The 25867-nt window shown below is 40.5% G+C and overlaps 2 protein-coding genes across 2 annotated transcripts in view; one reads left to right on the forward strand and one right to left on the reverse strand.

The window, feature by feature from the left end:
* The window catches only part of eif4g3a (eukaryotic translation initiation factor 4 gamma, 3a), an 86780-nt gene that overhangs the window by 12038 nt on the left and 48875 nt on the right, over positions 1 to 25867 (reverse strand). Inside the window, 19 exon segments of the mRNA XM_025907023.1 lie at positions 6347 to 6493; positions 6633 to 6714; positions 7792 to 7938; positions 8231 to 8329; positions 9338 to 9419; positions 9666 to 9791; positions 10308 to 10480; positions 10836 to 10948; positions 11732 to 11955; positions 12078 to 12195; positions 13640 to 13730; positions 16999 to 17111; positions 17396 to 17534; positions 19722 to 19826; positions 22975 to 23211; positions 23317 to 23463; positions 23754 to 23951; positions 24135 to 24290; positions 25643 to 25762. Of these exon segments, the coding sequence (XP_025762808.1) occupies positions 6347 to 6493; positions 6633 to 6714; positions 7792 to 7938; positions 8231 to 8329; positions 9338 to 9419; positions 9666 to 9791; positions 10308 to 10480; positions 10836 to 10948; positions 11732 to 11955; positions 12078 to 12195; positions 13640 to 13730; positions 16999 to 17111; positions 17396 to 17534; positions 19722 to 19826; positions 22975 to 23211; positions 23317 to 23463; positions 23754 to 23951; positions 24135 to 24290; positions 25643 to 25762 (2617 nt within the window).
* On the forward strand, positions 1708 to 3889 carry LOC109202237 (cingulin-like). Its single transcript, XM_019359088.2, has one exon. The coding sequence runs from the start codon at positions 1937 to 1939 to the stop codon at positions 3650 to 3652; it is 1716 nt and encodes a 571-aa protein (XP_019214633.1). The 5' UTR covers positions 1708 to 1936; the 3' UTR covers positions 3653 to 3889.

Raw genomic sequence — 25867 nt, forward strand, 5'->3', positions numbered from 1 at the left:
CTGCAGTGCTTGGACGGCAGAGTTGCGGGGCCGCCGACACCATGGTTATGGGACGGGGCCGCTCCATAGGGGGTGGGTTAGCTAAGCCAGCCCCCTCGGCGCCGTCCAATTCCATGTACTGTCCATAGCCGGGCACAGTGACGCGGGTAGACAGAGGTTTGTCCCATGATGCTGTCAGCTCGCAGAGAAAGTCTGGGAACATGGGAAGGCAGTTTTTGGCCGTTGCGGGCTCCGGTGGGAGGAAAAAACACGCGAACCGCGACGGCTTCTGAGCTGGCGGAGAAGAGGGCCAGTCCACCTGCAGCTTCTGAGCAGCACGGCGAAACAGGGAGAAAAGAGAGGTGTCATCGTGGCCGACCGGCGCAGCAGCGGCGGCACATTGGCCCGACAATGAGCTCTCCTGCTCATCTTCCGACAAACCATGGATGTCCAGGCCGATGTCCAGCACGTCATCGTCTTCCTGGGGAGCGCTGGCGGGCTTCAACCCAGGCTGAAGCCCGTCAGCGCTCCTGCATGGTTCCGGCTCGTCATCGGCTAACCCGTCAACATATTCCATGTGGTCAGCCCAGCTAATTGCGGGGACATCGACCGGAAAATCCTCGTCTTCGGACTCGGACGAAGCCGGGGCTCCAGACTCGGAAAGGAGAGGGTCATGCCGTGCGACAGCCGAGCGTCCCAGCACTTTTTCCACAAACGTCACCCGTCTTTCCAGGGTCGAGCGCCGGAGCTGGCGACAAAACGCACAGGCTTCGGGCTCCGTCAACGCTCTCCTAGCGTGGACGATCCCCAGGCAGACAGGGCAGGCATCGTGCTGGTCGCTGTCGTGCAAAGAGAAACCGCATCCCTGAGGACAGGGGCGAACAGAAGATTTCTGCTTTGCTCGCTTCGGTTTGGAGTCCATTCCAAAACGCAAAGCGAAACGCTGCACATGAAAAACTTGAAATTAGCGCTCCGCGGGCAGCCTACACACCAACTGCGCGGTGGAGGCTAACACCAACAGGGGCAGTTAAGCTAAATTCAAGTCGGCAGACAACGGAGCTAACTAGCAGCAGCTAGCTAGCCCAACTCAGAAGAGGCGTTCTCAGCGAGGTGAACAGCGTAAGAACTGAGGGATGACAGCGGCTATATGTGCAGGCGGGGCCGTGCGCGTGTCATCACACGTCATCTGCCTTAAAGGCGTGAATAAAGGTTTCTTCAGCCAGGACACGCGAGGGCGTGATATCCCATACTTATGTGTTGTACCGAGTGAATCGACTGAAAGGGAACACCTGATTGTTCTGTAAATAGATTTAAATGGTTATATAAAAAAACGCTTGAGGCCTTGGCTGCATTTTTAGGTAAATAGTACCATATCATTTTGTTGTTTACAAAACTTGTGCATAATTCTTACAAATGTACAATTTCTATTTGCATTTCAAGTTATGAAAATGATTGTTAAACATGTTTGTGGGTTTTACAGTAAAAAACATATAACTCTTTATACTCGGATTTTGAATTTTTTGTCTGAATTTAGATCAACTGTGCTAATACAGTATACCAAAATGAAAAACATAACTCAAATTTCAGATATTTGAGGTTGTGCTGAAAATAATGGTACCAAATAAGGCAAGAAAAACATACTTTAAAGGTGAAATATAGAGGTAAAATCAAACATAGTCAAGAACGGCCAATTATACCCTGGACCACAGAGGGTTAAATTTGAAAACAGTTAAAAAAAAAACATCCCCATTCTAAAATGTCATGTGACAATCTGATTCTTAAAGAGTGATGATGTCACAAGGACATCATGCCTTTGATCCTTTGAAGTTTTTTCCTTAAATAGGGGTCAGGAGCAGCAAGTTTTAGTCAGTTTGTTCGCAGCCTTCAAACGTTCAACCAGAGATATATTTGAAAGTATTTGTAAACCTCTTCAGAGTCACTGTGCACAGGATTCAAAATGTATCCACGAAAACGATCCATTAGTGCCTCATCAGTCCAAAGGACATTACAGGAAAACTCCGACCTACATGCAAAAATTAAACAAATTGAAGAAGAGAAGCTTCAACTGGAGGAGAAGTGCAGACAATTGGAAGTACGAAATCAAGAGCTGGAAAAACAACAGCTCTTGGTGCCTTACGCAAAATTTATTAGTGAGGTCTGTGAAGGAAAGCTTGATGAAGCACGACAGAAGATTTTGTTCCTGACGAAGGAAAACAAGACAAAGAGTGCTGAATTAAAAGAAACGTCTGCCCAGCTTCAACGCACGAACGCTACTATTGCGAAGATGCAAGGGGATCGCCAATACATGGAGCAAAAGAATCAGGCGCTCCAAGGAATGCTTGATGAAGCTTTGGAAAAAATGACACAATTCCTCTGTCTGAAAAAGGAAGAGAACACACAAATGCAGGACCAAGTCAAAGGCATAAAGGAAAAACACAAAGTGCTGAAAGTCAGGCTGGATGAAACAGAGTGCAAAAATAAGGAGCTTCTTCAAGAGAAAGAGCAACAGGAAGAAGAAAAACGTATTCTCCAGGACTTGGAGAGAAGAAATCTACAACTGAACGAATTTTGTAATACAATGAAGGACAGAACACCTGAACTGGAAGGAGACGAATTGGGAAAACTATATTCAAAGATACAGCGTAGGGTCAATGAAATGGTGAAAAGCCTCTCAGAGGCCATTGATGAGATGTTGTTGGACTCAGACAACTTGAAGCGCGAAAACACTGAAATGCTTGCGCAAAAGCAGCAACAAGAGAAAATAAATGAAGACCTGCAGCGTAAGCTTCAAGAAATCACAAGAAGAAATGAGCAGTTAGAAAAGATCCACAAGGAAAAGCAACAGCAAAATACAGACAAGCGCAATCTATTAAAAGGAATGGAGCAAAAGAATCAGGCGCTCCAAGGAATGCCTGATGAAGCTTTGGAACAAATTACACAATTCCTCTGTCTGCAAAAGGAAGGGAACACACAAATGCAGGACCAAGTCAAAGGCATAAAGGAAAAACACAAAGTGCTGAAAGTCAGGCTGGATGAAACAGAGTGCAAAATTAAGGAGCTTCTTCAAGAGAAAGAGCAACAGGAAGAAGAAAAACGTATTCTCCAGGACTTGGAGAGAAGAAATCTACAACTGAAAGAATTTTGTAATACAATGAAGGACAGAACACCTGAACTGGAAGGAGAAGTATTGGAAAAACTACCTTCAAAGCTGCAGCGTAGGATCAATGAAATGGCGAAAAAACACTCAGAGGTCAAGAATAAGATATTGTTGCACTCAAACAACTTGAAGTGCGAAAACGCTGAAATGCTTGCGCAAAAGCAGCAACAAGAGAAAATAAATGAAGACCTGCAGCGTAAGCTTCAAGAAATCACAAGAAGAAATGAGCAGTTAGAAAAGATCCACAAGGAAAAGCAACAGCAAAATACAGACAAGTGCAATCTATTAAAAGAAATGGAGCAAAGATGCCAGAAACTTGAGAAGGAAGTTGAAGAAACAACCGATCAGTTGAGAACCCTCATCCTAGAGAAAAAAGTGCTCGTGGAAAAGCTCATGGAAAAGAAGAAAAAACGTTTCCGCTTCTTCTGGAGGAGGGACACTCCTGCTTTTTCTACTTTTTCTATTTTTTCTACTGCTGATGTCACCTCATCTCCCTCCACCTCTGTTCCATCTTAATTTTCACCTCTCCTCTCACCTTCTCCCTTTCTCTCCTAACACTTCTTCCCTCTCTCCTTCATCTTTTTTCACCCTAACCCCCAACCAGTCCTGGCAGTTGACTGCCCCTCGTGAGCCTGGTTCTGCCGGAAGTTTCTGCCCGTTTAAAGGCAGTTTTTCTTCCCCACTGTCGCCTAGTGCTTGCTCAGAGGGGATTGTTGGATTTGTATTGTTGATTGCTGGACCAGGTGACCCTGAATCCTCCCTTAGTTATGCTGCAATAGACGTAGGCTGCCGGGGGATTCCCATGATGCATTGAGTTTTTCCTTTCCAGTCACCTTTCTCACTCACTATGTGTTAATAGACCTCTCTGCATCGACTCATATCTGTTATTAATCTGTCTCTCTTCCACAGCATGTCTTTATCCTGTTTTCCGTCTCTCACCCCAACCGGTCGCAGAAGATGGCCGCCCCTCCCTGAGCCTGGTTCTGCTGGAGGTTTCTTCCTGTTAAAAGGGAGTTTTTCCTTCCCACTGTCGCCAAAGTGCTTGCTCATAGGGGGTCATATGATTGTTGGGTTTTTCTCTGTATCTATTATTGTGCGATCTACTGTACAATATAAAGCGCCTTGAGGTGACTTTTGTTGTGATTTGGCACTATATAAATAAAATTGAATTGAATTGAATTGATTGTCATTTATGCTTAGAAATATCTACTCATATATGCTTAGAGTTTTATAATTAGTTGTAGATTAATAGAGGTTTGATCCTTAGTAGTCTGCAGACACACGTTGTGTGCATTCCAGAGCACTCTGGCTTTCACACCCACATCTTGGGAGCATGGGAGAGGCTGTGCCTTGTCTTATTGTTTTATGGTAGGATAAACGTATCTATATCTGTTTTAGTCTAAGTGCCTTTTGTTTAGATGAACTGCTGGACTTCCAGGCCAGCAGGTTTAGGGGAGTCTTCATGGGGTCACATCTTGACCCCCCCCCCACACACACACACACACAAGGTATTCTTTGTTCACATGTATACCTATGTAAGATGTCATATGTTAATGAACCTATGCATATTCATGTAACTACAATAAAAGAGCAGTGTTACGGGGGAGCGGACGAGAGCAACTGGGGTCAAGCGACGGAACGGCGTTTGTCCGGTTCTCTCCCGTGCACGAGAAACATGAAGAACTTTGCCTACTCGTGTCTTGCTTGCTGTGTAATTAAATTGTCTTCAACGTTCCAGCGAAAAGGTTCAAGCTACTAACCTATCAGGAATTGTTGGGGTTTTCTCTTTTCTTTTTTTCCCCTTCTTATTACCGTTTTCCTTTATTTACCGATTTGTTTTGTTTACTTTTCTTGTACGTTGTTTCTTTATTTACTTGTTTAACTTTTTTTTCAACTTATGTAATAAACTAATAAACCAATTGAATTTATCCTCTGAGTATTTTACATCTAATCTTTAAAGAATATTTCCAAAATATTTTTAAACATCACGATCTGTCTTTTGTTTGCTTGTTAAAACCCCATAAATGGTGAAGTAAAAACCCTGTGATATGGTTTAAAACATCAAATTAGACTAAACAACTAGTCTAAAACCAAGAGACACTTAAATATTAAGTTAAACCTCTGGGGTCGCCGGACGTGCCGGCGCGTCAAAATCACATGACCAATTTAAGACGACACAGCTACAAGATGCAGCGATTCAGAGGCTGTATCCCAATTCAGGGTCTGCAGCCTTAAAGGCCGCATTTTAAGGCCGATTACGTCACAGCGACGCGACGAAGGCCTAAAAATACATTTTTGTTTCAGTTCTATGAAGCTTTGAGTATTTTGGATTAGTAGGACTGCTGTGTTTGTTGTATCATATTGGTGTAATTGTTTATATGCTTTATATATTCTGAGGTAAGTTGATCTATAGTGTTACATCATATTCTATAAGGATGTTATGTGTTTGTATACTTTCTGCCCAGTTTGACCCATTTAGCAGAAGTCAGCTTGGTTCCACTTGCCTCTTACCCGTGATTTCAGTGGAAATTTCAAATTCAGGATCTGACACAGACTGATTCATGTTGTACACAGTTCTTGCAAGTTCATAGAAATTTCTGTTCAATTAGAACCAAATATTTAAGTTGATGTTTGAAATTGTTGTTGTAATTTGTGTTTTAAATATTTTTAGATTAATGTATAATATTGTAAAGGAAAACAAAACATCAATCAAAAAATTGTCCTCTTTTTTTATTCAGGCTACTTAAATTTAATTTGGGCTACCAAAAACTGAAGAGTGCCTGCCCGAAGGGCTACCAGGGATTTTGAAATTTTGCGAGCCCTGCAGTCTATTGCAAACCCTACCTAACCCACGTTTACATAACTGCAAGATATGTTTCCTTGAAACACATTATATTCTCATACCTTGAGAACTAAACTGCAGTGAAGTTCTCATTAAGTTTATTTATGTAAATCCTCCACAGAGAAATACTGAGACTTTTAATTCAATCATTCTTTACCTTGGAAACAGCCACTAACTATTAAGAATTTACTTTTAAGAACTCTGTGGTGAGATCATGTTCTTTAAATGAATAAAAAAAATCATTACATGTACAGCCGCTTGTAGCCAGTATTTGAGCTCTAATCAGCAATAACAAAAGAAAGGCGCTTGTAAGGAAAGCTAAGAGTAGCAGGTTTTATTAGTTTTATAAACTATGATGCAGAACTTACTTGGAGGCTGATCGAGGGCAACGATCAGCGCCTGAAGTGCATAAAGTGCTTGCAGCTGTCGCTCAGTGTCTGAGTTAAGGTACTTGAGTAATACAGGCAATCTCCTCTGGATCATGGCCGTGTCCACTCGACAATTGGTGTTATCATCTGTACAGCAAAGCAGGAGGCAGAGTGAGTGCATGCCGAGCCGGCCCGCTCGCAATTTGGCAGAGTGTAAATATTGCAATCAGCGGTGGGATTTAAGCAGAACAGAGAAGTGTCTCCTCCAGGTGGTGGAGTGGCTTACCTTTCACTGCTGCCTTACACACAGCTGTCATCAGAGCCCTCAGGAAGGGAGACGAGCTCATCTGTGTTTCATCTAGATTTGCCTGGGAAACGGAGCAGAACTAGCTGTCATTGTCACGTGACTCCACTTAGCAGGTAAAAAATACACTGCATCCTCACATAACTTTGCAGCAGGACATGTTTTAACTATGGTTTACCCTTCAAACCATGTTTGGATTGCGTCCTCTGCTCAAACACTCAACTTCAACCACACCAGGATTATATTACACTCTGTATCAACATGTCACTTAACACCTACTTGTCCGCAAATGATCTGGTACTCTGCTCTACTGTTCGCCATATTTGCACAGTGTTTGAGTTATTTTCTGACATTTTTTAGTAGTGAGTGCAGCTGTACAATGTTAAGTGGCAAATGGATTGCATTTATGTAGTGCTTTTATCCAGAGAGCTTTGTAATTTCATACACACTGTTGGCTCAAAGCCAGGAGGCATGCTGCTGGTCTGATCATCATGAGTAACTGGGGTCAAGGAATCAAACCACAAACTCTGGTACTGGTGGACTTCTGAGCCGCAGCTGTCCATTTCTGTAGAGTCAGGTACTATAAGAGCAGGCTAAATTAAAACAGTTGCCATGGCTTCTGGTTCTATCGTCATTCGAGCTGGCTGCCTCAAACTTGGTCTCCTCAGACATCTTTAATACATCCTCCTATTCATGCATTAACATAACAGGATAAAGATGAAAACAAGAAAAGTAAGAAAAAAAAATACAACTGAAAAACAATGATGAAGCACCACGAGGTGCAGCGCTCAACACAACATAACACAAAGACAGTGGAAGGCAGAAAAGTCACAAAAAGGTCACTATAGAGAGGATCTTACACAAAAACGCTTGAGTTGAGTCCTTATACTTATGTCTCTTTTTAATTGCACCAAAGGCACTGAATAAGGCACATTTTCAGCATCCTATAGCTAAAAAATTAAAGCGAAGGAAGAATAAAATGCAAACACAAAGTCTGTTGTCATTCCATACTTTTAATTTAAAAAAAAAAAAAAAAAAAGCAACACAGCAAATGACGGCCTGCCGCTCCTCCCTGCTTTTAGCCACTCGGTCACACAGTTTGTGTGATGTTTGAGCTCCTGAGGAACGTCGCTTGTCATACCTCCACCCAGTCAAAAATCTGCTCGTCACTGGCCATATCCTCCAGGAGGAGTCTCTCCAGATGCCGGCTCATCTCCTCAGGAGACAAGATCCTTTCGGGCAGAGCTGCCTCAGGATTGGAGCTGTCTGACTGAAGAAACTGGAGTTTCTGTTGATGTGAAAATGACAGGAGAGGACAAGAAATGAAAAGGTGATGAAAAGGGGGGAAAAAAAAGTTCTCCCGTTGTCTGTTTACATAGTTTTCTATAAAATTCCTAGGTAACACCTGATGACATCATGCAGATCTCGAAAAACAGCAAGACATAAATGATGAGGAAGCAATGTGTAATCAGGCAATGAAAAAAGCTAAATTTTTGGACCCTAATGTTAACTTCTATCTGACCTAGTGACCAATGAAAGAAATAAAAATGTTGTCAAGTCTGAGCCTGACACTAACCAACCTGTTGTAAGATGAAGGCCTGGACATCCTCTCCCTCTGGAAGAATGTCGGTCCAGTTGAGGCCAGATTCCCTCCATAAAGAACCTACAGTCCTATGGCTCTGTGGAAACACAACAAGACAAAAGTTAAACCTCTCCCCTACACTCATCTTCTTGTTTTTTCAACATTTGGACAGAGCATAGATACTTAGATATTTGCTTAATAAGTACTTTATGTGTAATTTCAAATACTTTAGATTATTCTATATATAATAAACCAAGAACATGTGGCTCAAGTGTTTTTATTACATCACATTTTTTATGTTCATATATAAAACTACTCTGACAGAGTTAGTCATCTGATGACATCTGATGCAGTCACAGCGCCTGATATAAATATTAGGAGGGAGCAAAAATAAAAACAGCATTGCAACGGCAACATAACTAAGAACATTTTAAACCCATTCAAAGTGAATGCTTTATTTTTTTAAAAGATTTTTAGTAGTGAATGCATATTTAAGACATTTTAAGACTTTCTAAGCTTTTAAAATTCACTAGGTGACCCATCTTGCATTTGAGTTAGGGTTAAAAGCTGCCTGTTTTTGATAGAGTTTTTATTTGAAACACCCAAATGGAAAAGCTTTAAATAGGAAAACCTTAATTTACCTTTTTAGCACGTTGCTAAAACAAAACCCAGCCCTTCTCCTAAACTCTAGAAATGTCCTGGTGACCTAATGGTTGTTAAGAGGTTAAGGAACAGTAGATACTTTATATTCACTTTTATTGTTCAGTATAAAGTGCCTGCCTCTTTGCAAGCAACACAGTCATGTTGATACAAGCTGGACGTTGTGTAATTTATAATCATATTAGTGAATTACACAAGCCTAAAAATTTATTATTTTATGTATAAATTTAAATAATAACACTAAGCAATAATGCAATATTTAACAAGTACAATATTTTATATTATTCATTAGTTCCTAATCTTCATGGATAAAACGTCTGATCGTATCTGGAGCTGAACTACTGATTAAATGTTACTGAGGTCATGAGAACAGATAAAAAAAACAAACAAAAAAAAGTAAAAATAATCATAAAAAACAACAATATAACATCTAAGCATTGCTTACCATGTGTTTGCATAGTAAGTGCAGTATTTCAGATATAAGGATCCCAGCTCTTCCCACAGGAAGCAAGGGTTTGCTTAATTCACTGCAAACACAGACAAAAGAAATTTTAGTATACATTTTTTCCCCTGTCACACACAGCTTTGTTTACAGCAAATGTGCAAACAGACCAATTATTTAAACACATGTGCAGTTGTAACCCTCATGTTTTGTTTTTTTTTATTTCTGATGGAAAATAATCTGAGACTAAAGTGTAGATAAATTGGTGGCAGAGGTGAATTTATTTCTGAACAAATGCAGAAAATCTTTCATTATTTTCAGTTATTTGTACCTAAAGAGCTCTTTCATAGAGAAGCCCCCCTCCTTCAACACAGGGCTGAGCAGCTCAGCCAGGTACAGCCAGATGTGAGGAATGTCGATGGCCATGTCGTCCGCTTGCTCCAGCGTGTCTGCAAACCTGAGAAAACAAAGACAAAGAGAAGACCAAGCAGTGATTAGATGCCATTTTTTCCCAATTTGGGGGTGGGGATGGGGTGGGGATGGGGTGGGGGGTGGGGGGTGGGGGGGATCTCTGATTCTTAAGCCAAGAGGGCAATACAGTGGTAGAAACCCTGAAGATGATGATGAAGATGCCAGCCTTCTTCTTCAAAAGGTTTGAAAATATCAATTACTTCTGAAGTTGCTAGATCAGACTGGTGGCAAAGCACAAGCGCCCCCCCCCCCACCCCAAAAACACCGTGCTTCAAACTTTATTTTCAATTTAATAAACACATCTGGACAATGTTAAAAATAAATTTCCACCTTGCAATGTGTTTTTTTAAAGGATATACTTTCACTTTGATGTGTATTTCCATTGCAAGATTGGTCCAAAATTTCAGTGCCAAATAAATCAAATGATAAAAAAACGGTTAAGAAGAAGGTAAATAGAAGAGTTCTAGTGATCGAATATTGGCCACTAAGCAAGTGAACTGACCCTTTGTAGAACTGGGCCTTGGGCACGATTTCCTGCTGCACCAGCTGGAAGAAGAGCTGGCCCATGTGGTCCCGTGTGATCTGACTGCGCTCTAGGGTTGACTCCACCCCAACGCGCACAAAGATGTGAAGCTGGGAGCCCAAGTCAAGCTCGTCCACACACTGGATAGCCTCCTGCAGAAAATGAAGAAATATGGTCAAAACTGACTCAGCTGGAAATTATTGAGAAATTTAAATACTGAAATTTTCCTTTCTAGCAATTATAAAGCATTAAAATATGAAACACGGTTCATTATCTTACCCTGCAGGTGGATTTAAATTCAAACAAATCTTGGTTAAAGCTTACAACATATCTTAAAGGGGTATGAAAAATACAAAATGCATGCTTGCCTTAAAGAAAATAAGTGATTTAATCATGAATGAATCTTCTGGAAAAATCACTGTTAATATTCATGTAAAGCAGAAGCTTGCTGATGTGTATTAAAACTTTTGCACCGTAAACTTCCCCTACTGCTCGTGAATGTCATACCTTGTAATCGTTTATGTGTAGAAATTCGTCAATAATAGACTTGGACTTCCTCTCAATCTCCTCCTCAGACAGGGCTGGTCTGTCTGGGGTCTGGACCACTGGCTCAGGTTTCACTATAAACATATAAACACAAGTCCCAACTTTGCCTTTTGGTGGAAAGAACTGATGGCTGCTCTAAAAAGTAAGTTCAACACACCCAGCAAATCTTCTTCTTATCTGGAGTCAGTTACATAAACACTGGCAATCAGGATAAACAGTCACACGAAGGTGGTTGGCAAATAGACAATTATACTCAGGGATTTCTAACCCTAAGCACCCTATAGTAGTATAGTGTTAAAAAGTGTTTGAAGTTTTCATTCGAATTGAAAAAGTGCTTTATAAATAAAATCTATTTAAAGCCAGGAAGGAAAGCTGGCTGTGCAAGTTAATAGACTCATTACTACTGACTGATCATTAAATCACAGGAAAATCTGACTACATTAGCCTACAACACTGCTGAAGCACATCAAGAGGTGTTAGATGACCTTAGAAATATTGAAGTAAATAATTCAAACTGGTAAGTAGGTTTACTACGTTTATAACCCTAAAAAGTAAACATGTTTTTTTAAATAGAAAAATACAAATTTTCAATAAAATGCACCCAATCAGGTGTTCCTGAGAATTTAAATTTCCTACTGATGCTCATTTAAAAAAGGTAGAGACTTCAGATCCTCTCACTATCTGAGTACCAATGTCCAGGAATGATAGGTATTTGGATTGATGGTGCTTTTGTACATGAAATGTACCCTGGTAAGAAGTGGCCTACTTTGTTAACACCAAAAACTCAGGGCTTCGCTTGTTTTCACCTGAAAACTGAATGAAATATGTAAACTGCAGAGGCTGTGCTGTGTTCTCACCAGGCTCCCTGACTCTGCTGCGCTCCATCTCCGTTTTGTCCTCAGTGACACTTGGTCTCCGGGGCTCGGCTCCCTCTCGCTCGCGGTCTCTTCGCGGCTCCTCTGGGCTCTGACTTTCCAGCAGCTCTTTAGAACTTCCTCCCCTGACGAACGGTCCGGGCCGTGCTGATGGCGCTGCAGAGATTAGTGGCTTGTCACTGCGCTCTCTGCCTGTACTGGCACGACTTTTGTAAAAGGGGGGGAAAAAAAAAAATCAAAGTCAAACAGGATGTTGCTCAATAAAAGGATATCCGAGAAATCAGCAGACAATCAGGAGGAACAAATAAGAGCTGCAGTTGTTTTGTACCTTCCCAGAGTTCTCCTGGAGTCATAGTCTGGGTTCTGGGGAGGTGTAGTGGAGGGCTGAGGTGAGGGTGTCGGCTGCAGTGCAGAGTAACGGTTCAGGCCAGTTGTCCGTGACAGGTCTGTAACAGGAAGAAGAAAAATGAGGAGGAGTGATCACAGATTGTTAGATTTGGTGTCAAATCAGCGTGTTGATTCATCTTAGTCGCTATGCAGCATAATCTGTCCATAGCAGCTTTAAAAGTCCAGCCAACCCCCAAATTTATGAATGCCACAATCCACTTCAGCCCTGAAAAGCTTCTGTCACCCACCTATACTTTTCATTTCATGGTTTTCATCTGCAGGTCCCACACTTATAAACTCCAGAGAGCCCAAGAGTTACTGCTCCATTACTCAGCAACTAATGAGCATACCATTAACTTTAACTACCCAACAACCAAAAGAAATAATACAGCAGTGGATCAAAAGCTATTCAGATACATAAAGGATACGACAAAATGTAAAAGCACACAGCTTTCTTTTATTAGCTTTGAATACTTTTGATTGCGAGTAATTCATAATAATATATTTATGGTTATTTGAAAGACCTTTCCAGGTCAAACAGCAACACCTTCCCAATTTACAAGGGAAAAAAAAGCAACACATTGGGAATCACAGCTGCACAGTTTTTCCTGCATACAGAAATTTTTGGCACTCCCCAAAGAGGTTTTATACAGAGCAGAGGATAATACTGTCACTAAATCTAAACTAAAACTAAAACTAGGCTTTGCTGCAGATGGTTACTGAGACATCTGTGTCAAAGTGGTGTTTGGTGTAAGAGAACCGATCATGCTGATGCACACTGTCACCCACCAAAGGCCTTGAACTCACAAGCTGAACTTTTTAAAAAATATAAATCTCAATTTATGGAGAGAAGTGTTTATTAAGCCTGCAAAGCAATGCTGCTCCAAAGGTTGAATTATTTTGAACTGAAAGTGCTGCGAGTGCATTGCACTGGGGGAGTTTTGCCCTGAGGACTTTGAGCGCTGTCAACGCCGAGCTTCACAGGATTTGTATAGAAAAATAGATGCTTCCTGTGGAGACGGAGCCTAACATCCACAGGTCGGAGCGTGGAGAGTGTGGAGAAAGCAGTCTTTGTTTTCAAAAATTTCACACAGTACCTGCTCTTCATGCATCCTGATGCTTTAACTGTGACACATCTGAGCCAGCTGCAGCTACAATCTCACCATCAGACCTGATTTTCAACATTTTTAGGGGGGCCGGTCAGAAGGCACTGAAGCTGTATTCCTTATAATTTCTAATGTTATGCCATCGAGTCTCACTGACAGCCATTTATCGTATTTGAAAGACGTTTGTAAATTGCCAAAACTGACTTAGTGTCAACAAATCAGCAGCTGAAAGCTGAGGGATACTCCAAACTTTGCCATTTTGGTGTTTTGGTACAACTAATGAGCCTCTGAGACTCGAGATGAAAAGACTGTTATGATGACCACAGTTTGTACAGTGTACTCAGTTCTGTTTTTCCAAGTTTTGCTAATGATGTTATAGCTTGTTGTGGCATCTTACCCGAGTCGCTGGCTTTGGCTCCTCCGCTGCTGCCCTTCACCCATGTGACTTGAGCCCGTGGGCCGAGCTGGATCTTCTCATCCATCTGAGGCTGCGGGAAAACAATAATTCAGAAAAACAAAATTCAGAATCTCTGCTTTTAAGCTGGAGAGCAGCAGTATTTTAAACGCAAGGACAAGGAAGACTGACAGCTACAAGGCCAAAGGAAAAATGTAACGTGAGTGTAAGCATCAAGTTAAATGCGGCTGTAAATGACGATAGCACCTAAAATGCTGCCTCTATACCAGACAGCTTCTGGGATATTTGGTTCTCTCTTATCGACTAACAGTTAAAACTGCCAGACTGCTTCCAGCAGAGGGCGCTCCAAAAATGAACTAACTTCTTTTACCCAGCAATAGTTATAGTTCCATCAGGATGTCAGTATATGCATAACTGAGCATGTAGAGTTATGTAGATGGGAACAGGGGACATTTATGTACTCGGCCCAGTTATGATTATCCTTAAGAGTCATCTTGAGTCTACGTAAACAGTTATCTTCTGTGTACAAGAAAACACCAGCCAGCTGAAAAAGGGCTTTAACATGAAATGAAAAAACCAAACACTTGTTGAATGGAAAACAAACTTGTCACAACATGAAAACCACCCCACAATTTGTTTACATTACAATGCAGAACTGAGAAAGTTCAGCCAAGTCTGAGAATCTGAGAGAACAAAGCAGCCGCACATTACCCACACACCATCAGACCCATTACACAACATGCTGCAACAAAACACTGTCGCCGTCTGTGACAGGTTTCTAATTAGAGCTCATTTCTAATACCTCCACCATCACTGGTGCCTCCTGATTTGACGGATTCACTAACTCACAGGTTTTCAAACCTTTTCTAGCATGCCCTTTTTTTGAGGCCCAAATTTTTTAAACCCATACTCTGCAATTTTGTTTATATATTTCAAGGATAAAAGATCTGATGTCTCAACAGGACCTGGAAAAACTAGTCCATGCATTCATCTTTAGTAGGCTTGATTACTGTAACAGCATCTTTACAGGTCTACCTAAAAAGAAAATCAGTCAGACAACTACAGCTCATTCAGAACTCTGCTGCTTGAGTCCTCACTAAGACCCAAAAAGGGTCCGTCAGAGGATAGACTTTAAAGTTCTGATGCTGGTCTATAAAGCTCTGAATGGTTTAGGACCAAAATACATCAGTGACCTCCTGACCCAGTATGAACCTTCCAGATCCCTCAGGTCATCTGGATCCTGTTTTTTATCAGTTCCCAGAGTCAGAACCAGACATGGAGAAGCTGCATTCAGTTTTTATGCTCCCTATATTTGGAACAAACTCCCAGAAAGCCTCAGATCAGCTGAAACACTCAGTTTATTTAAATCCAGGTTGAAGACTCACCTGTTCTCAGCTGCATTTGAATAAAGCACCAAATCTGCACTGTTTTACCTTTAAGCTTAAATTTCAAAACTTACATTTTAACTACTGATTTTATCTACTGATCCTTTCTTTCTTTCTTTTTTTCCATTTTCAATCATGCTTTTTATTTGTTTTTGTTTTTTAATGTCTCTGTAAAGCACTTTGAATCACCTTGCTGTTGAATTGTGCTATATAAATAAACTTGCCTTGCCTATTCTGCCCTCCAAAATTACATTATTTTATCTTAGCTTTCCCAGGGTGCTCCAAGCTCCTCAGTCTGAGAACAAGTGATTTTGCTAACTGTGAGGAGGCAGCATGCATGCATGGGTTTTGCTGGAGATTTCAGCACCATTGATCAGACATCACAGATGAGGGACCTCTAAGGGACCCTCTAAGAACTAATCAACATAATGATGCTTTTTCTTAAAAAAAAACAACAAAAACTGTTTAGACAGTCTGCTATTTTTAGATCTCACTCTGGAAGTTCGGACCACTTGTTCTGGGTGCTCAAACTTGTGCCGAGAGCAAACATCAATTCTGTTTCAAACTGACCCCAATTTCATGTGAGGGACAGTCATCACTGGTGCTGACCGCTAGACCTCCAGTTATGATTGAACAGTTTTCATCTGATAAGTTCAGGCCAAAGTCATGGTCTCAGGTGAGGAGTGAGACCTGGTGCGTGTTCATTTTTAAAAAAACAAAAGAAACATTCATCATGTTGTCCACTTTGAATTTGTCCCTCGGGGTGAGACTGTCAGCCAGGAGTTCTAGTGTAATGTCCTGAGTGATCTGAGGGGGAGTATTCACAGGAAACATTATGAACTCGATTGCCATTGTATCGACTATAAGTGCAAAGAAAACGGATGGATTTCATGTCCACATCAACAAAATCTTTGCTCACCTGCCAGGGGTGCCTTACTGCAACACTGCCCACATGCCGAATATGTAAATTCAGTTGAAAGGTCATTGTTTTGACATCACAGAGTTTATTAGTCACATAGTGAATTTTGCTGTGTGTGGGGGGAAAAAAACAAACCCCACTATTTATACGTAAAACCACCAAGGACTCTATTTCAACGCCACTAGAAATACTTAAATAAATAAATAAATAAAAACAGCAATGGCGGGATGCTGGTCAGGTGACAGACAGAATTTGGAGCATGTGGAAAACCAGGTGGATTGCTGGCTGTGCAGAGCAGTAGCTGAACTGAGAGTCCAGAGTGTAGAGCACTAATCTGAGCAAATAAAGAGTAAAATCGAGAGCGGAGCAGTCAAATTGAATATGTTTCCGTCGTGAGAAATAGAAGGGCTTCAGACTGAGGCCGAGCAATGTGCACAGAGGAGCAGAGAAAAGCTGATCTGTTCACTTTAAGTGAGCAAAATTCATTTTAACTTTCTAATTAGTTTCTTCTTCTACCATAATTAAATATATATGTTATTAGTTTTGTTGTTGTACTTGTTAATAGAATAATAAAATATTTAAAAATGTTTTTGTGTCAGCAGAGAGTTTGGAATTCGAGTATCCTGACAATCCTACAGGTTTTTCCACAGTTTTTCTAAGCTGCTCTGATTACTTGTTGCATGTTCAATAAAGACAGAAAGGTTTTTTGTTATTAGTTTAGTGGGGTTAAGTTTTGTCTGTAATTCTGACTTAGGTGAAAATCAGACCATGTTATAAGTTTCTCTTTTTCTCCTTTTTTTGAGAGCCATCTGAGCAAATAAACTATTGTGGGTCAAAAAAAGCAGCAGCCTGCAGTCTTAAATGAAGACTCCAGGCTCTCTGTAGGGGTTTCTTTTCCAGTAGAAAAAGGCCACTTACAGCATATTGAATATTTTTAAGATTTATTAAAGGTTTTTCTTGTGTTTCCAGCTGGTGGCGCTCTAACTGATGGCTGAAACTTATCTCAGGCTATGACCAGCATGGGCAGCACGTCTCACCTTGGAGATCTTTGGGATCTTGTTGGGGTCGATGGTCCTGCTGTTCTTCGTCATAGGCACAGTGTTCCAGGTCTCTTCTCTCTGCCCACGCTGATCTCTTTGATCTCGTGGATCTAAGGGGCATAAAGCAGGAAAAATATAGTTCTGTGGGAATTCAGCGACAATTCTGAATATTTTTCATCATTTCAGACACGCATGAAACACATGATGAAATATTATAGGTCAGCTGACAGATGGGAGGGGGTAGGGGGGCTTCCTTTCTGCTGCTGGGCACAATAGCATCTCTGCAGGCTATAGGGACAGGAAGTCTGCCTGTATACTTGCAGGCTTCCTGAGTCACTGTAGCTGTGCCGATATGACTCTAAGCCTTAAAGAGGATTTAGACTGCAGGCCTGACCTGGCCGCCTCTTGCTGTCCTTGGAGAGCAGCTGCTGGTGCACTTTTCTCTGCTCTTCCTGCTCTTCAATCTTAGCCTCTTTGTGGATCTGCTCAATTGTTTTCGGGCCCTGGTCAGCTCTCCTGGAGACCCAGTTGTGCTAGAAAAGGGAGAAAAATACACTAGATTCATAAAATACACCGAACAGTGTCAGTCAGGTATAAACCAACTGAAACAACAGCCAGAGTAATTACCGTATTTCCCTTGTTTTATCATGACACACAGATCAGATCATATATGAAAAGCTGTCAGTCACAAAAGAAAATCACTAATAATTTGAGTGACCACACCTGACAGAAGATGTGTTAACAAGGTTTTCAACTTGCGACAGCCCATCATTTGTTATCAATATCTGTGTGTGTGTGTCTATGACGCTCAGCATGAAGGTTTTTGTTTTTAAACAAAGTAGGTTCTTGCTCATTTCAATTTCAAATTTGACAGGAACGTAGCACAGCAGGAATTTGAATTTTTCCTCCTTTGTGTATGAGATGCTGACGCTGATTCAAACAACTTGTGTCAGGCTAGAGTTAAGGAGCAATCTCAGCTTAATCAATGCAGATGCAGCTACAGGAAAAACACAATATCAACCTTAACAGCGACACCACAGATGAGGTTTGATATATGTATAAAGCTGAACCTACAATTCTGTCTCATTTTCATTAGGCTTTTAAATTCAGGCTACAACAGCTAAACCACAAACACAAAAACCCATAAAAGCCAGTGTATAAATGTGAGCAAATGTGAGAACAGTTAAAATCTTTGTGTGGAGACAGCTGACCGTTCTCAAACTGGACTTTCATGTTAGCATAGATGGTTTTGGTGTCATGCATACAGATGAATGAAGCACCCATCACTGAGATGCTGGTTGGGTCCAGAGACAGCAGCAATTAACAAGGGGGAAAATAAACCGCACACCCAAGCTTTAAAGGTGGATTTATTACTTGTGAACCTCTTCTCATTTTTAATATGAAGGTGTTTTCCAATCAACAACTTCCAATTTCTAAACTAGACGTGTTTATAGGTTTTTGACGTCTATATAATTAAACTCTCAATCTGATCAGTTTATCAAATAAATAAAGCAGTAGATGCACGCAGCTTCTGTACAAGTGTTAAGGATATATTTTTTAAAAACTGTGTTGCACCTTGTTAGCAAGTCAGAATCACTGGGAATGGTTTATACCCCACTTCCTGTTAACTGATTTGGTAACTGACACTCACACCAGACTCCACATAAATTTCTTCAGAGGTTTTTGCAAACAGTGATAAAATAATAACTGGGCATAGTGGCATAGTAAGTGGTGCTATATCTACAAAATTGAATGGAATATACACAGTAGTATTTATGGCAGTGTCTAATGTTTTTGTGCACTGCAGTGAATAAACATCAATGCTTATTTAGAAGACAACAAACACCAGCAGCTTTTTACTAATGCTTCTCTTCTAAATTTCCCACAGCTTAAGACAACCTAGATTTAAGACTTGTTACAACATTTTTTTGCCACATTTGGAATTAAATTTAAAACAAACTTAACAACCAAGACTGAAGAAAAACAAAAGCACACCAACTCCTCAGGGTTAGAGATAAAACTTGTTAGCTTTTTCGATATAGTTGAGGTATTTTGTCAAATAATTTTTTAGTAAAATTTCCCCATCTTGATTTTGCTGTTAGCCAACAATACATTTATTCTGAGCTAACTGGCCACCATATTTTAAGACAGAGATTTTAAATTGAAAAAAAAAACCAAAACACTAAAATGCCTTTTCATGATCTATGGGAACTTTGTTGCCTCTGTTCATTACCAAAAAAACAAACAAACAGATAAAGTATGTGAGTGTGTCATTAATCTGTATTCTAATATTTCAGTTCATACAGTTACTGTGAAACTTGCTTGTTTGTTGTTTAACAACTCTGTGTGTATCTGTTTTTCTTTGTTGCTTCAATTCAATAAAAATATCTTTGAGAAAAAACAGATAAAGTGTACAGCAAAAAGTGATCAACACATACAAGCATAAACAAGGTCAGGTATTTAAATACTTCAGGTTCATGTATGTTTGAGGTTTGTTACTGTGTATTTTCCCGTTAGGTGTAAAAATTCAGAGGTGGAGTAGATATCATTTGAGCAATGCTAGATCAAAACACTGATATCTTGCATGTTTCAGAGAAACATGTCAGAAAAATCAATGAAAGAAACCTCAGTGGGGGTGGGGGGGTGGGGGCATAATTAGTTCATCTAAACATGGGCTGGGTTCTCCACTGAAAACAAATATCAGAAATGCACACACTCACCAATCTCAGGTCTATAACGTCCTGTAGCATGAACCGTATCCGAGATGAAGTCTTCCTCTCCTTGACGATTTTCTCCATCTGATTGAAATATTGATCCATCCGGGGCTGATGAAAGAGACAGACAAGGTTCATTTGAGATACGAAGGTTAAATTTTCAATTTCTTTAATGGACAGCAGGTCTGAGTGATTCACATTATTTCATTCTACTGACTGATTGTTCAGTTTATTACGTGGAGCGGGTGCTGCCCTGACCAACCAACATTAAATGGGAACATTTTGGGACGCAGCAGAACAAAAACTGTAATAACCCAAGATGAATGGACTCAATTCGATGTAATAGCTCGCCATTAAACAGACATGTTCTGAAAATAATGACATTAAACAAGATAAAACTCATCTAAAAAGGGAACAATGGCTGATTTATGATCAAATTCTTTGGGATTTAATGTTTAAAATGGCCCTCAACATATTCCAGAAGCAAACAAAGCAGATTTAAGTGGTTACGCTGAGTTCATAAAAGTTTGTAAGGGTGCAGTCTTTGCGCCAATTGGTTGGCTCTTTGGTAACTTTTTGGGGAATTTCTGCTTCTATCTACAGTAACAGTCCAGTAGTGCAGAGCTGATAGAAAAGAGGGGAGGAAGAGCGGAGGAGCACCAACAGCAAAGGGCGACAGGTTGGACTCAAACCCAGGCCGCTGCATTTAAGCTTTATGGCATATGCTCACTGCTCAACCAGTAGGCTGAAGTGGCACTGTGGGGCTGGTTATTGACAGCAGGAGGAAAACACTACATGTTAAAAAAGACAAACAAAGACCCAAATATCACAACTGTGGACTCAGCTGTCATCATTAGGTTTGTCTAACTAGTCTAATGTTCACATTTACTGAACTTTTGCTACAAATGAACTGAAACCATGTCAAAGAAAACCAAGCAGCAACTTCTGGAGCTGAAACATGAAGCCAAGGCTAAAGTGCCTAAAACAAAAATTGGTCTGTGTTGTTCACTGCTGACAACCCATGTTAAAATACCCAACTTCACAGCACTAAAAACATGTTAACAACCTAGCATAAACTGGTTGAGGCCTCTATAAAGACTTTCCCCCCTTTATAACAACTTTACAGATGTTGATGTTTTAAATTAGGGATGTTAAACTCGTTTTACATTGTGGGCCACATACAGCCCAGCTTGAGCTTATGTGTGCCAGACCAGTGAAACTCCCCCTTCTGTTAGTGTAAAGAAGTTTAACTACACATTTAATCCTTGACATATCTCAACATAAGAAAAACAAGTGTGATTTTAACAGTACATCTCAGTTTTTCTTCATGATAAAGAGATGCTGTTGCAGTAGTAAATGAAAGTCTTTAGGCCTAAATATGTAAATATGAAAAAGTAGAGAAAAACTTCTGGTAAGTCACTGCAGAGACTGTTCTGTAATTACAAAACAGGAACTTTTGTTAATTCAGAGAAATGGACAAAATGGCAAAACCAAAAAATAATCATGCAATCATTCTATTTTGATGGAATCAGATGAAGTTTGAGACTTGCTGTTGTTTGGGCTTCAGTTTTGGTGAACAAAATCTTCTAATTTTAAAATCACAGCTCAGCTTTCATTAAGCTGAAACACTAAGTTGTCTGTGCTCGAATGTTCCACCAGCTTCCTTGATTACCTCTTCAGGCTTTGTGAACATATCAGAACAGGCATATTTCAAATACACTTAACCTAATAATAGTTTTGTAATGGCACAGGCTTTCAGCCACAGCTTCACCAGCTCCAGCATCTGTTGTTGTAATTTCAGTTTAACATAGCGAGGTTTAAATGATTTAATACACTGCAAACACCAGTTTTATTTGTCTGTTTGTGACTCATATAAAAACACACAACCCCCTCCCCTGCAGTCATTTTGGTTAAAGAACAGGTATGATAACAGTCTGTTGAGATTTTCCTTGGTTGACTACAGTCCTAGATGTTTTCCCTGCTGGTCAGAGGACCTGTCTTTTGTAGGGTGACTGGTACATGACAAGGATCAAACCACACATCACAGTGCAGCAGAGAGCAGTATGGCCTTTAGGTCAGTTATGTCTCTCCAAGCATCTAAGGACTCTTTCTGTGACCAGCTGAGAGTCACTGATATCTACAGGAGAGACAGAACAAAGCAGCGCATCGACTGCAGAGACACTGTGGGGATATCCCTGTTTCCTCATAACCTATATAAACAGCTTCTCTGCTGCCTCTGGAACTGAATGTAGCCAAACTGTTGAAGGATCAAATCCCACCAGAACGTCTTTTTTTATGTCTCTTGAATTTGTGCTGCTGTAAACCAGAATCACCTCATCTCACCTCATCAGATTCCTTAACTGCTGCACAGCCAAAGCTTACCTTGGTGGATATTAGCACAGGCATAATGATGTCAAAGTGCCATGCCTGTGTCATAAATATAAATTGATTCACCTTTGACTCTATCCGTCCAAATATTGTCTGAACTCTTTCACTTTCATTTCTGAGTCTGGCTTTAAGTTTTTAACACAGCCTCAGATAAAAGGTTTGTTCAAGGTCTCGCTGCAATGTCAAATCACCTCTGAATATGTAATGAACAAGACTGTGCGTGTAGCACATTACACCAACAGCCTTCAGGTTTTTGCTAGTATGTACGAATCAATGTAAATGTAACATTACTGTAACTGTCAATCACATCCACCTTCACCGATTCACTTTCATAGCCTCAGTCTGATACCACACTGCTGTACCAATTATCAGCAGAGACTTATCTGATCTTGGCATAAATACTGGAAACAGGAGACAGCTAACTGATTCTGTCTATAAGTTAAATGTGCATACCAGCATCTCTAAGCTAACTATTAATAAACTTGTATAACACCAAAATAAAATGCCTTGGATTCAATGCTTGTTTCCAGGAAAAAAAACAGCAGCCAACCCCCCCCCAAAACAAAACACTCTAGTCCATATGAACATAAAACCACATTTTTACACCTTGGATGTAAATTTCTCTGCAAAGCTTACACAGACAAGGTTAGACATTGTCAATTTGGAGCTTCTGAGGTGTTTTATGCTAATTGTTTATCACTATTTGAAAGCAATTCCTCCTGTTTCAAGTGTTAGCTTTTCATTTGAAGTCTCAGCAGGTAACTAAATACTTCCCCAAACACTGAAGACACTTAAACTTCACTATTAAACTTAATAGTTGAACTATTAGCTATAACTACATATTAACTACTTAACTTCTCCGCCAGCTTACCTTTGCCTTTTCAAAGTCAAGGTCCTTGCCAATAGTGGTGAGTAGCCTGCACAGGCACTCCAAGGACTCCTCATCATGGTTCTTGAGCAGCTTGACCACACAGTCATGCATAATGGCCTCTGTCAACATCTTGAGCTTGAAAAGCTCGCCAATGAACTTGATGTTGCCGATTGAACGCCGCCGGGCCTTGTCCTTTGCTTCCTCAAGCTCCTCCTGAAGTCGCTCACGCTCAGTCACCTAAAGAAAACAAGGAAACATTAAACTTTTAAAATCTTATATTGCGAGGAATGTATAGTCCAAATAAAATCCAAAGTAATACTTCTGAAGTCACAGATGACATACCGATGCAGCAGAGTCCAGCTCTTTCTGTTTCCTCTCAAACACCACATCGTCCACCTTGTCTTTCTCAAACTCCTTCTGGCAGCGATTTAGCAGCAGCTTGCGAAAATTCACTGTGGTGTTGGGTTTGTCTGTCATCTGCACTCTGAGCTGTACGTGAACAAAGTTTGTAGTAAAAAGAAATTAGAGAAAAGACAACATCTCTAAAAATCTTTTAAGACCAAAACAACTTCAGTAGTTTTCATGTTATACTAAAGAAAAAAAACCCATTATACAAAAGCACACCCTTTAGATGTAAAAAGTCAATTTAAACCCATTTTTAATTACATGCAATATTTATAATACAAACAATATAATAGAATAGTATAATAGTAACTTAGAATGAATATACCTAATACAACCACAGCTCTGCGTCTTGATCAAGACAGTGATTGGCTTACCGTGGCGAGGCAGCGGCACATGTTTCCATAAGCCACGGAGAAGCTGGGCTCATCGATGGCCTTCTCGAAGACCAGGTCGATGACGCCTTTGAGTCTCTCCTCTGTGTCGATGGTCAGGTCTGTTACCTGCTTCATCAACTGGTTGAACTTCTGAGGCGTCAGCTTGTTCAGGATGCTCCGTACTTTCCTGAAGAGCTCCTGTAGGGAAGCCATCACGCAATCATAAATGGAACTTAATAACTCAGCTCATCAATCAGACACTGTATATTGATTGAGTTCATTTAGTGGTAGGTTTAATTATTTAGGTGGCTAATTTTGCTGTATTATTTTCTGTATTGTTTTGTGTGTTTTGCTGGCTGTGTATGGTATATTTGTCCTTGCCTGTGTTTTCTGAATCTCTGGATCCTCTGCGAGGCTCTCTCTCTTCATGCCTGGCTTCCAGGCATTCTCTGCTTTTTTTAGCTGAACATCATCATTCACCACCACGTTCATGATGATCTTCCTGGGTGGAGGCCGTCGTTGCCCAATGCTCATTATCTGTGAATGTAATGAAAGAAATCAAGAGAGAGTTAACATTGCTAATGACATGACTTAATTAAATAAAAAATAATAAAAATAACAGGAAACAAACAACACGACTACCAGGAGGCAGCGTTTGCAATTTTAGCTGCTGTTCGGCTCATACCATGGAAAGACTCATAGAAGTATAAATTATTCCAGCTCTGTTTAAATAGACTGCAGTGTTTCGGGAGGCTACAAACCACCCAAATATTTTCCGTGACTCTCTTTAGCATTTTTTATTCGTTTGATTGTGATTGACTTGCCAGTGGAAGTTCCTCCCATTGTTATTTTGAAAGTTCAAATGCACCTGACCAGCTAGCCCTACCACTTCCTGTCTCGTGTTTTCCGTGCTGGCTAGCTTCTTGGCCAGGTTGCTTTTGTGGAGATCCTCTGGATCATTTGGCTGCTTTTCCAGAGAGGATCTTATCCTGCAATCATCTGACTCAAACACAAATGTCTTGGGATACAACTAGTGACAGTTAATAGAGGACCCGCATCAGGTGGAGAGCTGGTTCCTGCCAATTATATCTCAAGGTAGTGAAGTTGGAGCATATCGAGGGATGGGAGACTCACGGGAGAGGCATCTGATTATAATGCATACTGCACTGAATCCCCACACAGTGGTGGCTGATGGTATTGTTTGTATATATACTTGTGTGTTGGCATGTTAAGCTTATATTCCGCCGGTGTCATGTATTAGCGTGCTAAATCAAATTACACTCTATTACACTTTGTTTCAGAGGTATTACTCTTGTACTAATCAATAAATTGTGTTATTCTTGCACATAATATTACCCAACAGATCTATTATCAATTCCTGCCATAGATTTAACACAGTACTACAATTTAAGAATGATTAATTCATCGCAAATTAATGAATAAAATAAAATATTTGCAAATAAGAAAATAAAAAAATTGTAAACTATATTATATAGATTATAAAATATTGTATTCCTTTAACTTCTCAACATCCAGCTAACTGACAATGTTAAAAGATGTTAACCTTTCATATCGAGTCTCATATATTGATCTTGTAGTTATAGGTTTTCTTTTTAAGATTTCCATTGTGCATACAAAACCCTGCCCTTAAGCACATCACTCATGGTGCAGTGAACGTTAACACAGAATGCAGACAAACGTGAGTGCAACCCAGCCCTGTAAGAAACACTGCATTAACCCTATGGATTATTAATAGGGGCACACTTGATTAGGTTAATTCAGTCTTGACAAGTGTACAACTGTGTTACACTGTACACTGGAGTAGAAGCAGTGTGAGTGGGATTTTATGAATGACTGTGGCAGCTTGTGCGAGTACATGTGTGACTCACCGCAGAGCTTCGTCCTCCAGACATCTGTCTCCCAAAATCTGCGAAAGCAGGTGTGAAATCGGGTCCTCTGGAAATCACCCTGGAATCCACCGCTCGAGACGGCAGCTTGTTTTGGTTCATCTGCATGAAACATAACATACAGAATATGCCATCAAACGCACACGTAGACACACATAAACACACAAGGTAACCCTAACAGCAGGGGGAGCAGTGATACTCTGGTAA

Source organism: Oreochromis niloticus, linkage group LG5 (assembly GCF_001858045.2).
Source record: "Oreochromis niloticus isolate F11D_XX linkage group LG5, O_niloticus_UMD_NMBU, whole genome shotgun sequence".
Taxonomy (NCBI): Eukaryota; Metazoa; Chordata; class Actinopteri; order Cichliformes; family Cichlidae; genus Oreochromis; species Oreochromis niloticus.